General features: G+C 45.2%; 2 protein-coding genes across 4 annotated transcripts in view; one reads left to right on the top strand and one right to left on the bottom strand.

The window, feature by feature from the left end:
- Nucleotides 1-6,165, top strand: part of samd14 (sterile alpha motif domain containing 14) — a 21,148-nt gene extending 14,983 nt beyond the window's left edge. For both annotated transcript variants that reach the window (XM_061905787.1, XM_061905786.1), the window contains exons 10-12: nucleotides 3,132-3,254; nucleotides 5,676-5,831; nucleotides 5,897-6,165. In XM_061905787.1, coding sequence (XP_061761771.1) covers nucleotides 3,132-3,254; nucleotides 5,676-5,831; nucleotides 5,897-6,052 — 435 coding nt within the window. In that variant the 3' untranslated portion in view covers nucleotides 6,053-6,165. The remainder of the gene's footprint in view (nucleotides 1-3,131; nucleotides 3,255-5,675; nucleotides 5,832-5,896) is intronic.
- LOC133556145 (uncharacterized) lies at nucleotides 3,652-13,163 on the bottom strand. Of its 2 annotated transcripts, none has more exons than XM_061905792.1 (5): nucleotides 12,744-13,163; nucleotides 12,512-12,672; nucleotides 12,343-12,426; nucleotides 12,131-12,262; nucleotides 3,652-6,522 (listed from the first exon to the last, which is right to left on the bottom strand). In XM_061905792.1, exons 1-5 carry the CDS (start codon nucleotides 13,081-13,083, stop codon nucleotides 6,301-6,303), a joined length of 939 nt encoding a protein of 312 aa, XP_061761776.1. In that variant the 5' UTR covers nucleotides 13,084-13,163; the 3' UTR covers nucleotides 3,652-6,300. The 2 variants fall into 2 exon arrangements, with proteins under 2 accessions (XP_061761776.1, XP_061761775.1); XM_061905791.1 differs by having other exon boundaries at nucleotides 12,343-12,453; nucleotides 12,744-13,159.

Raw genomic sequence — 13,163 nt, 5'->3', positions numbered from 1 at the left:
ACCACGGATCATGACATTCTGAACCTACTGTATGCCAATTCAAAAGATGCATACAGTGCCACTGCCACTGCCCCGCCCCCCGAGGCGTTCTGATCACAAGCTGGTGCTTTTAACACCTCAATATGTTCTCCTGCTGTGAGGAGGCGGAACCAGGAAGCATGTCTCGCCCTGCAGGACTGTTTTGAGACCACAGACTGGGAAATGCTGTGTAAGCTTCACGGGACAGACTTTGAAAGCATCACAGACTACATCAATTTCTGTGAGCACTCCATCATCCCTACAAAAACTGTCCACTGTTACCCAAATAACAAGCCCTGGATCACCAGCCGGCTAAAGGTGCTGCCGAATAAAAATAAGCTTGCTCTCAGGTCTTGATGATTGGTATGAGTTGAGGAGGACACAGTGGCAGCATAAAGTTCAGCTGCGAGAAGGAAAAGAAGCCTACAAAAGGAATCTCGAGGCCAAACTCTGGCAGAATAACATTCAGGATGTGTGGAAGGGCATGAAAGCCATCACAGGTTTAACAAAGCCAGTCTGCTGGATGGGGGTGTAGATAGAGCCCCATCCATCCATCCATCTTTTTACAGCTTATTCCCTTCAGGGTTGCGGGGGCCACTGGAGCCTATCTCAGCTACAATCGGGCGGAAGGCGGCGTACATCCTGGACAAGTCGTCACCTCATCGCAGGGCCAACACAGATAGACAGACAACCAACGAGCTGAATTAGTTTTTCAATAGATTTAACCACTACTGCCGTCCTCACACCTCCCCTGACCATCAATCCAGAAACTCCTAAACTGTTGCCTGTCACTGCAGTTTCTCATTCCCCCACTGAGAAAGCCAGCCCGGTGTGTCTGACACCTGGCCATGTGAGACGACAGCTGGCGAGAGTCAACCCAGCCAAGCCAGCAGGCCCTGACCAAGTCAACCCTTGGGTCCTGAAGACTTGTGCTGCTCAGCTGACTGAGATCCTGCACTTCATCTTCAACCTGAGTCTGAAGTTAGAAAGGATACCAGCGCTATGGAAAACATCCTGCATAGTGCCGGGGCCAAGAAGCCCATCCCATCGGCCTTCAAACCGGTTGCCCTGACGTCTCATGTCATGAAGGTCCTCGAGAGACTTGTGCTGGCTCAGCTGAGACCACTGGTGGCTTCTTTCCTAAACCCTCTACAGCAGTGGTTCTTAACCTGGGTTCGACCGAACCCTAGGGGTTCGGTGAGTCGGGTTCAGGGGTTCGGCGGAGGTCAAGACACTCCCGACTCCTCGTGTAAATAAAAACTTCTCCCTATCGGCGTATTATGGATACGGCAACAGCAGAAGTTACACTGATTTGCAGGTGCGTAATTTGTTGTGAGTTCATGCACTGTGTTGGTTTTGTTATTTGAACAAGGTGATGTTCATGCACGGTTCATTTTGTGCACCAGTAAAAATCTTTCGTATGGGGAACATATTCACCATTCATTAGTTGCTTATTAACATGCAAATTAGTAACATATTGGCTCCTAACTAGTCATTAAGTACTTATTAATGCCTTATTCGGCATGGCCTTATTTCCTGGCCCTAACCCTCTAACCCTAACCCTAACAAAATAACTCTAAATTAAGTCTTTGTTACTTAGAATATGTTAAACCATACTAAAGTGTTACCGAAAACATATAACTTTGGCATGAATTTGAAAAAAAAAATACATTTTATTTTTCACTAAAGAAGGGTTCGGTGAATGCACATATGAAACTGGTGGGGTTCGGTACCTCCAACAAGATTAAGAACCACTGCTCTACAGTTTGCGTATAAGCACCATGTCGGAGTGGATCCTGGATGTTGTCACCTACCTGCTGCATCGTGCTCACTCTCACCTGGATGGTGGGAGGGGCTCTGTGAGGATCATGTTCCTTTAACACCATCCAGAAAATTCTGATGAGTAACAAGTTGCTCAGGATGGGTTTCAGTTCATCCATTGTCTCCTGGATCACTGATTACTTGTGTAACAGGCCCAAGTTTGCGCGACTGGGGAGCTCCCTGTCGGATACTGTGGTCAGTGGTGTAGGTGCTACACAGGGGACTGTCCTGTCTCCTTTCCTGTTCACCCAGTACACCTCAGACTTCCAGTACAGTTCCAGGTCCTGCCACCTGCAGAAATACTCTGATGACTCTGCTGTGGTCGGGTGTAGCGGCGAGGGACAGGAATTGGAGTACAGGACACGGATCGCTGACTTTGTGGAGTGGTCTCAGGCGAACCATCTGGTCCTTAATGTGGACAAGACCACATTCAAGAAGAGAATGACCCCTGTGGAGCCCATCAACATCCAGGGCCGGGAGTGGAAGTAGTGGGGCAGTAAAGTACCTCAGAGTCCACTTGAACAGCAGATTGGACTGGAAGGACAACAGCAAAGCTGCATACAAGAAGGTCATGAGTGGACTCTTTTTCCTGAGTAAGCTTAGGTCTTTTAATGTATGAAGCAAGTCGTTGGAGATCTTTTTTCAGTTGGTTGTGGCCAGTGCCTTGTACTTTGCAGTGGTTTGTTGGGGGGAGCAGCACCAGCAAAAGGGACTTAAACCGGATCGACAAACTGATCTGGTTGTTACATATACTGTAATATTCTACATGGTAATTGGGATTTGTTATATATTCTTTGTATAATATAAACATAATATAATATGATATATCAGTATATATAATAGAATGTATATATAATATGTAAATACTACATATATTTTATATTACTACTATAGTACATTTTCAGTGTAATTTATACCTGCATTATCCCCTCCAACCTTACCCTTTGTAACTGAGCTACTGTGTGGAACACTTTCCCTTGTGGATCAATGCAGTTTGTCTAAGTATAAAATATAGCATATTAACATTAGCATGCATCAAGTACTAAAATATGACTGAGGTGTATACTTACAAAATTAGCTAAAAAAAAAATCTAGCATAGTAACGTTAGCATGCATCAAGTACCAAAATATGACTATGGTGTGTACTTACAATATAAACAAAAAAAAAAAAAAAGTTAGCATTACAATTTTAGCATGCATCAAGTACCAAAATATGACAGAGGTGTATACTTACAAAATTTGCTTAAAAAAAAAACACTAGCATGTAGCCATGACCGCTGTGTCTCCCGCAGGAGTCGGCCCTCAGTGAGGAATTCTCTCCTCCACAGATGTCCCCCACCACTTGTCCTCACCTGGACGTGTCCTGCACCCTGTCCTCGCACCCGTACCACACCCTGTCCCAGTCTTCTGACGAGGTAGGACTCTTCAAAAGCGAGCATAAGACGTTAGCGTGCTAACACTCTTACAAGTACGGGTTATGTCCAACACACTTTTACTGTTAGCAAACTTGTACAACAAACTGATTTTTAGGTTTAAACATATAAAAAAATTAGCAAAAAAAAGTTAGCATAAGATGTCAGCATGCTAACACTCTCACAAGTATGGGTTACATCCAACACACTTTCACTGTTAGCAAACTTGTACCACAAACTGCGATTTTCAGGTTTAAACATAAAAAATGTGTTAAAAAAAAGTTAGCATGAGACGTTAGCATGCTAACACTCACAAGTATGGGTTACATCCAACACACTTTCACTGTTAGCAAACTTGTACCACAAACTACTTTTTAGGTTTAAATATAAAATTGACTGATTGATTGATTGATTGATACTTTTATTAGTAGATTGCACAGTACAGTACATATTCCGTACAATTGACCACTAAATGGTAACACCCGAATAAGTTTTTCAACTTGTTTAAGTCGGGGTCCACGTTAATTCATGTGTTTAAATGTTTAAAAAGAAAAAGTTAGCATAAGACGTTAGCATGCTAACACTCACAAGTATGGGTTACATCCAACGCACTTTCACTGTTAGCAAACTTGTACCACAAACTGCGATTTTCAGGTTTAAATATAAAAAATTTGTCCCAAAAAAAAGTTAGAATAAGATGTTAGCATGCTAACACTCACAAGTATGGGTTACATCCAACGCACTTTCACTGTTAGCAAACTTGTACCACAAACTGCGATTTTCAGGTTAAATATAAAAAATTTGTCAAAAAAAAAAGGTAGAATAAGATGTTAGCATGCTAACACTCACAAGTATGGGTTACATCCAACGCACTTTCACTGTTAGCAAACTTGTACCACAAACTGCGATTTTCAGGTTTAAATATAAAAAATTTGTCAAAAAAAAAAGTTAGAATAAGATGTTAGCATGCTAACACTCACAAGTATGGGTTACATCCAACACACTTTCACTGTTAGCAAACTTGTACCACAAACTGTAATTTTTGATTTAAATATAAAAAATTTGTTTAAAAAAAGTTAGCATAAGACGTTAGCATGCTAACACTCACAAGTATGGGTTACATCCAACGCACGTTCACTGTTAGCAAACTTGTACCGCAAACCTTGATTTTCAGGTTTAAACATATAAAAAATCTGCTAAAAAAAGAGCATGAGATGTCAGCATGCTAACACTCTCACAAGTACAGGTTAAGTCCAACACATATTCGCTGTTAGCAAACTTGTACCACAAACTGTGATTTTCAGGTTGAAACAAAAAATTTGAAAAAAAGCTAGCATAAGATGCTAGCATGCTAACACTCACAAGTATGGGTTAAGTCCAACGCATGTTCGCTGTTAGCAAACTTGTACCACAAACTGTGATTTTCAGGTTTAAACATAAAAAATGTGTTAAAAAAAAGTTAGCATAAGACTTTAGCATGCTAACACTCTCACAAGTATGGGTTACATCCAACGCACTTTCACTGTTAGCAAACTTGTACCACAAACCTTGATTTTCAGGTTTAAAAATACAAAATTAGCACAAAAAAAAGTTAGCATAAGACGTTACCCTGCTAACACTCTCACAAGTACGGGTTAAGTCCAACACATGTTCGCTGTTAGCAAACTTGTACCACAAATTGTGATTTTCAGGTTTAAACAAATAAAAAATTTGCAAAAAAAAGCTAGCACAAGATCTTAGCATGCTAACACTCACAGGTATGGGTTACATCCAACGCACGTTCACTGTTAGCAAACTCGTACCACAAACCTTGATTTTCAGGTTTAAACATAAAAATTTGCAAAAAAAAGTTAGTATGAGATGCCAGCATGCTAACGCTCTCACAAGTACGGGTTAAGTCCAACACATGTTAGCTGTTAGCAAATTTGTACCACAAGCTGTGATTTTCAGGTTCAAACAAATAAAAAATTAGCAAAAAAAAGTTAGCATAAGATGTTAGCATGGTAACACTCATAAGTATGGGTTGAGTCCAACGCATGTTCGCTGTTACCAAACTTGTACCACAAACTGTGATTTTCAGGTTTAAATATAAAAAAATTGTTTAAATGTTAGCATAAGACGTTAGCATGCTAACACTCACAAGTATGGGTTACATCCAACGCACTTTCACTGTTAGCAAACTTGTACCACAAACTGCGATTTTCAGGTTTTAACATAAAAAAATTGTTAAAAAAAAAGAATAAGACGTTAGCATGCTAACACTCACAAGTATGGGTTACATCCAACACACTTTCACTGTTAGCAAACTTGTACCACAAACTGTAATTTTTGGTTTAAATATAAAAAATTTGTAAAAAAAAAAGTTAGCATAAGACGTTAGCATGCTAACAGTTAACGTTTCCTCACTGTCTGGCTTTTCACCAGCCCGGCGACGAGACGTCTTCCCAGGTGTCTTCCTGGACGACTCAGCAGGTGTGTGATTGGCTGGGGGACGTGGGCATGGAACGCTATGTCCCAGAATTCCGAGCGGCGGACGTGGACGGACAGCAGCTGCTCCAGTTGGACGGCAGCAAGCTGAAGGTAAGGAGTTGTCGCCGCCGAACGCGCCGCGGCGTGACAACGTTACGTTACGGCGGTTTTCGCAGGGTCTGGGTGTGCTCAGTTCGTCAGACCGCGGCGCTCTGAAGCGGCGGCTGAAAGGCTGGCAGGCGGCGGCGGAGAAGGAACGCAAGGCGCTGAACAAAATGGAGAAACAGAAGGAGAAGCAGCGCAGGAAGGAGCAGGAGCAGCGCAGGAGCTGAACGCCCAAATATGGTCAGTCGTGGCTAGTGAAGACACCCACATTAACACAGTGGGAGAACATTTATTGCCATGTTGTCCACTTGAAATAAAAGGCTCTTATTGTGGAAGAACAGGAAGTGTCCATCACTGGCAAACAATAAATAAATAGCATAAATAGCATAAATAAGGCTCATGGTCGAGATGGCTGCACCACCTTGTCTGTCCAGCAGGGGGCAGCAGAGAAGTCTTTCCGTGTTTGCCCGCCAAATTAAAAGTCCTCGTCTCCGGGTAAATGCTCCACGTTTAGCGGGTGGCGGAGGGTGGCGAGCGCTCGCAGGCCGCGGATCATGTCGTGGCAGAAGGAGCGCAGTTGGCACAGCGTCAGGTGCGCCGCCACTTGGACCTCATAGTCGCCGTGGAGATGCGAGGCCAAGTCCGTGTCCTGGTTCTGGTCCACGTCCGCCACGCTCAGTTGTGCCGCCTCCCTCATCTGCCGGGAACACACCAGCTGTTAGCATGTTGCTAACTGCTAATACAACACAATATGCTGGAACTTTACTAGTTGTTAGAGCGTTATTAGCTGCTAACATGTCATTAGCTGCTAACATGTCATTAGCTGCTAACAAGTTGCAAGCTGCTAACATGTTGCAAGCTGCTAACTTGTCATTAGCTGCTAACATGTCATTAGCTGCTAACACGTTGCAAGCTGCTAACATGTCATTAGCTGCTAACACGTTGCAAGCTGCTAACATGTCATTAGCTGCTAACACGTCATTAACAGCTAACACGTTGCAAGCTGCTAACATGTCGCTAGCAGCTAGCACGTTAGTTGCTAACATGTTGCTTGCTTCTAACAATGTCACTAGCACTTTGCCAACTTCTGGCATGTCGCTCACTACCAATTCGCCACTACTTCTTAAGATGTTGCAAGCTGCCAGCGAGTCGCTATCTGCCAGCCTCTTTGTTAGTTGCTAACAACGTCACTAGTTTTTAGCACTTTCTTAGCTTCTGTCATGTCCCCAGCTACAAATTCGTCACTACCTGCTAACACCTTGTTAGCTGCTAGCTCGTTGCTAGCACGTTGTTAGTTGCTAACATGTTGCTAGCTGCTAACGTCGCCAGCTGCTGATACGTCGCAAGCTAATAATTTGTCACTACCTGCTAAGACATTGCTAGCTGCAAATAGCACATAGCGAGATGCTAGCTGTGTGAACGTCACAAGATGCTAGTTTTTAGCTGCCAGCTGTTAGCACATCCCTAGCTGCTGCCATGATGTTAGTTGCTAACATGTCACTAGCTGCTAACAACATCGCTAGTTGCTAGCACTTTGTTAACTTCTCTCATGTTGCTAGCAGCTATGTCGTGAGCTAAAAATTCACCACTACCTGTTAACATGTTGCCAGCTGCTAAAATGTTGCTAGCTGCTAACAATGTCGCTAGCTGCTAGCACTTTGTTAGCTTCTGGCATGTCGCTAGCTACTAATTCGCCACTACTTAACACGTTGCCAGCTGTAGCTCGTTGCTATCTGCTAGCACGTTGTTAGTTGTTAACATGTCTACGTCGCTATCAACTTAGTCACTACCTGCTAACACGTTGCTAGCTGCAGATAGCACATCGCTAGTTGCTACCTGTGTAAACGTCACTAAAAGCTAGTTGTTACAACGTTGTCACTTGCTAATATGTCAACGTCGCTATCTACTAATTCGTCACTACCTGCTAACACGTTGCTAGCTGCAGATAGCACATCGCGAGTTGCTAGCTGTGTAAACGTCACTAGCAGCTAGTTGTTACGTTGCTAGTTGCTAACATGTTTCTGGCTGCTAACAACGTCGCTAGCTGCTAGCACTTTGTTAGCTTCTCTCATGTCGCTAGCTACTAATTCTCCACTACTTTTTAACACGTTGCCAGCTGCCAGCACGTTGTAAGTTGCTAACATGTCGCTAGCTGCTAACAACGTCGCTAGTTGCTAGCACTTTGTTAGCTTCTGTCATGTCGCCAGCTACAAACTCGCCACTATCTGTTAACATGTTGCTAGCAGTTAGCACGTTGTTAGTTACTAAAATGTTGGTAGCTGCTAACGTCGCTGGCTGCTAGCACTTTGTTAGCTTCTCTCATGTCGCTAGCTACAAACTTGCCACTACCGGTTAGATGTTGCTAGCAGTTAGCACGTTGGTAGTTGCTAACATTTCGCTAGCTGCTACAACGTCGTTAGCTGCTAGCACTTTGTTAGCTTCCGGCATGTCGCTAGCTACTAATTCGCCACTACTTCTTAACACGTTGCCAGCTGCCAACATGTTGCTAGCAGCTAGCATGTTGCTAGTTTCTAAAATGTTGCTAGATGCCAACAATGTCGCTAGCTGCTACCACTTTGTTAGCTTCTAGCATGTCGCTAGCTACTAATTTGCCACTACTTCTTAACACGTTGCCAGCTGTAGCTCGTTGCTAGCGTCTAGCAGGTTGTTAGTTGCTAAGATGTCTACGTCGCTATCAACTAATTTGTCACTACATGCTAACAAATTGCTAGCTGCAGATAGCACATCGCAAGTTGCACCTGTGTAAATGTCAGTAGCAGCTAGTTGTTACAACGTTGTTACTTGTTAACACGTCTTCGTCGCTATCTACTAATTCGTCACTACCTGCTAACACAATGCTAGCAGCAGATAGCACATTACGAGTTGCTAGATGTGTAAACGTCACTAGCAGCTAGTTGTTGCTAGTTGCTAACATGTTGGTAGCTGCTAACAACGTCGCTAGTTGCTAGCACTTTGTTAGCTTCTCTCATGTCGCTACCTACTAATTCGCCACTATTTAACATGTTGCCAGCTGCCAGCAAGTCGCAAGCTGCTAGCACGTTGTTAGTTGCTAACGTGTTGCTAGCTGCTAGCACTTTGTTAGCTTCTGTCATGTCACCAGCTACGAACTCGCCACTACCTGTTAACATGTTGCTAGCAGTTAGCACGTTGTTCGTTGCTAAAATGTCGGTAGCTGCTAACAATGTCGCTAGCTGCTAGCACTTTGTCAGCTTCTCTCGTGTCGCTAGCTCCTAATTTGCCACTACTTCTTAACACGTTGCCAGCTGGCAGTAAGTAGCTAGCTGCCAGCACGTTGTTAGTTGCTAACATGTCGCTAGCTGCTAGCACTTTGTCGGCTTCTGTCATGTCGCCAGCTACGAACTCGCCACTAGCTGTTAACATGTTGCTAGCAGTTAGCACGTTGTTAGTTGCTAAAACTTCGGTAGCTGCTAACGTCGCAAGCTGCTAGCACTTTGTTAGCTTCTGTCATGTCGCCAGCTACGAGTTTGCCACTACCTGTTAACATTTTGCTAACAGTTAGCACGTTGTTAGTTGCTACCATGTTGCTAGCTGCTAACAATGTAGCTAGCTTCTAGCACTTTGTTAGCTTCTCTCATGTCGCTAGCTACTAATTCGCCACTACTTCTTAACACGTTGCCAACTGCCAGCAAGTTGCTAGCTGCCAGCACGTTGTAAGTTGCTAACATGTCGCTAGCTGCTAACAACGTCGCTAGTTGCTAGCACTTTGTTAGCTTTTGTCATGTCGCCAGCTACGAACTCGACACTACCTGTTAACATGTTGCTAGCAGTTAGCATGTTGTTAGTTGCTAAAATGTTGGTAGCTGCTAACAACGTTGCTAGCTGCTAGCACTTTGTTAGCTTCTGGCATGTCGGTAGCTACTAATTCGCCACTACTTTAAACACATTGCCAGCTGCCAGCATTTTGCTGGCAGCTATCATGTTGCTAGTTTCTAAAATGTTGCTAGATGCCAACAATGTCGCTAGTTGCTACCACTTTGTTAGCTTCTAGCATGTCGCTAGCTACTAATTTGCCACTACTTCTTAACACGTTGCCAGCTGTAGCTCGTTGCTAGCGCCTCGCAGGTTGTTAGTTGCTAAGATGTCTACGTCGCTATCAACTAATTTGTCACTACATGCTAACAAATTGCTAGCTGCAGATAGCACATCGCAAGTTGCTACCTGTGTAAATGTCAGTAGCAGCTAGTTGTTACAACGTTGTTACTTGTTAACATGTCTTCGTCGCTATCTACTAATTCGTCACTACCTGCTAACACAATGCTAGCAGCAGATAGCACATTACGAGTTGCTAGATGTGTAAACGTCACTAGCAGCTAGTTGTTGCTAGTTGCTAACATGTTGGTAGCTGCTAACAACGTCGCTAGTTGCTAGCACTTTGTTAGCTTCTCTCATGTCGCTACCTACTAATTCGCCACTATTTCTTAACATGTTGCCAGCTGCCAGCAAGTCGCAAGCTGCTAGCACGTTGTTAGTTGCTAACGTGTTGCTAGCTGCTAGCACTTTGTTAGCTTCTGTCATGTCACCAGCTACGAACTCGCCACTACCTGTTAACATGTTGCTAGCAGTTAGCACGTTGTTCGTTGCTAAAATGTTGGTAGCTGCTAACAATGTCGCAAGCTGCTAGCACTTTGTTAGCTTCTGTCATGTCGCCAGCTACGAATTCGCCACTACCTGTTAACATGTTGCTAGCAGTTAGCACGTTGTTAATTGCTAAAATGTTGGTAGCTGCTAACAACGTCGCTAGCTGCTAGCACTTTGTCAGCTTCTCTCGTGTCGCTAGCTACTAATTCGCCACTACTTCTTAACACGTTGCCAGCTGGCAGTAAGTAGCTAGCTGCCAGCACGTTGTTAGTTGCTAACATGTCGCTAGCTGCTAGCACTTTGTCAGCTTCTGTCATGTCGCCAGCTACGAACTCGCCACTACCTGTTAACATGTTGCTAGCAGTTAGCACGTTGTTAGTTGCTTAAATGTCGGTAGCTGCTAACAACGTCGCAAGTTGTTAGCACATTGTTAGCTTCCGGCATGTCGCTACCTACTAATTCGCCACTACTTCTTAACACGTTGCCAGCTGGCAGCAAGTCACTAGCTGCCAGCACATTGCTAGTTGCTAAAATGTTGCTAGTTCCTAACAATGTCGCTAGCAGCTAGCATTTTGTTAGCTTCTGGCATGTCGCTAGCTACTAATTCGCCACTACTTCTTAACATGTTGCTAGCTGCCAGCACGTTGTTAGTTGCTAACATATTGCTAGCTGCTAACAGCGTTGCTAGTTGCTAGCACTTTGTTAGCTTCTGTCATGTCGCCAGCTGCGAACTTGCCACTACCTGTTAACATGTTGCTAGCAGTTAGCACGTATTTAGTTGCTAAAATGTCGCTAGCAGCTAGTAGTTTGTTAGTTTCTGGCATGTCGCTAGCTACTAATTCGCCACTACTTCTTAACACGTTGCTAGCTGCCAGCTTGTTGTTAGTTGCTAACATGTTGCTAGCACTTTTTTAGCTTCTGTCATGTCACCAGCTACGAACTTGCCACTACTTGTTAACATGTTGCTAGCAGTTAGCACGTTGTTAGTTGCTAAAATGTCGCTAGCTGCTAGCACTTTGTTAGCTTCTGGCATGTCGCTAGCTACTAATTCGCCACTACTTCTTAACATGTTGCTAGCTGCCAGCACGTTGTTAGTTGCTAACATATTGCTAGCTGCTAACAACGTTGCTAGTTGCTAGCACTTTGTTAGCTTCTGTCATGTCGCCAGCTACGAACTTGCCACTACCTGTTAACATGTCGCTAGCAGTTAGCACGTATTTAGTTGCTAAAATGTCGCTAGCAGCTAGTAGTTTGTTAGCTTCTGGCATGTCGCTAGCTACTAATTCGCCACTACTTCTTAACACGTTGCTAGCTGCCAGCTTGTTGTTAGTTGCTAACATGTTGCTAGCACTTTTTTAGCTTCTGTCATGTCACCAGCTACGAACTTGCCACTACCTGTTAACATGTTGCTAGTAGTTAGCACATTGTTAGTTGCTAAAATGTCGCTAGCAGCTAGCACTTTGTTAGCTTCTAGCATGTCGCTGGCTACTAATTCGCCACTACTTCTTAACACGTTGCTAGCAGCTCGCATGTTGCTAGTTGCTAAAATTTTGCTAGATGCTAACAATGTCGCTAGCTGCTAGCACTTTGTTAGCTTCTGTCATGTCGCCATCTACGAATTTGTCACTACCTGCTAACACGTTGCTAGCTTCTAGCTCTTCGCCAGGCCGCACGGATGCCGTTACCTTGGCGATCTGAGTCAGCAGGTCTCGCAAGTCGGCCAGCAAGTGGTCCAGCCGGCCAAGGCGCCCCGACAAGACCCCCAGCAGCCCCTGGTACAGACGGCCTCCCGCCTCCATGCGGCTCACACTGGTTTCCTGCAGGGGGCGACAAAGAGGAGCTGGAGAACCTTGGAGAACCTCGGGCAGTCGGGACCCTAACGGAGGCGCGCACTCACAGGTGTGAAGCCCTCCGACAGCGGCTTGAGGACGGGGGCGGGGGGGATGCCCAGCGACGCCGCCATCATCTGCCAGCTGCTGGCCTGCTGGCACAGGTCAAGGGTCAAACCCTGGGGAGGAGACAGGGTCAGGATCACGTGACCATCAGAGCGGCCAATCAGGGCTCACCTCCGTGCTGACCACGCTCCCGTGCACAGCAGGCATGTCTTTGGCGATCTTGTCCACCAACATCCGGGCTCGGTCCACGGCGTCGCGGAGAGGCGGCCAGGCGGCGGCGGGAGCGGAGTGCAAGGCGCGCGGCAGCAGCAAGCAGCACAGAAGCCCGAAAACTGCAGCGAGGAACAGGAAGTCAAACTACTCCTTTCAAATGGACGAGGGGGGAGTGGGTGTGGCCTCTCACCGTTGTGCGCGTGCATGTCGGTCACGGCGGCTCGGGGACTCGCGCGGTCTGCTCGGCGCCGAACTCGGCCAACTTTCTTGCAGCTTCCATTTGGGCAACTTTGCTCTTTTATGCACTCGCGCAGGGATTTTCCGATTGCCGTCACGGAGATTGCCGAAGAAGTGACGAAGCGCCGTCGGCAGCTCGTTGAGTCATCGCGGGCTCGAGCTGAGATCGAGCGTGAACGGCGCCGTTGCCGTTTCCGGTTCGAGGCTTTAAATGTGGATTTAAAGAAAAAAAAAGGGTTTTTTTTACGACATTTCAAACACGTGCAGTGTGCGTGTTTATTGTGTGCGTGCATTTCGGATTTAGGAAATCGTGGAAGATTTACACGCGCAGGCAATAAAACCCTCCTGATTTCACAACGATGGGTGACGTCAT

This window comes from Nerophis ophidion, linkage group LG07, assembly GCF_033978795.1.
Source record: "Nerophis ophidion isolate RoL-2023_Sa linkage group LG07, RoL_Noph_v1.0, whole genome shotgun sequence".
Taxonomy (NCBI): domain Eukaryota; kingdom Metazoa; phylum Chordata; class Actinopteri; order Syngnathiformes; family Syngnathidae; genus Nerophis; species Nerophis ophidion.
Note: the sequence above shows the minus strand (reverse complement) of the source record. Positions and strands in the feature narration are given on the sequence as shown.

Excerpts from the sequence above, each read along its gene's own strand:
- LOC133556145 (XM_061905791.1), bottom strand. The coding sequence starts at position 13,083 with ATGCACGCACACAATAAACACGCACACTGCACGTGTTTGAAATGTCGT. Across the intron at positions 12,673-12,743 it reads CGACATGCACGCGCACAACG|TTTTCGGGCTTCTGTGCTGC; the intron begins GTGAGAGGCCAC and ends TCCTCGCTGCAG. Across the intron at positions 12,263-12,342 it reads TGTCGGAGGGCTTCACACCT|GAAACCAGTGTGAGCCGCAT; the intron begins GTGAGTGCGCGC and ends CGCCCCCTGCAG.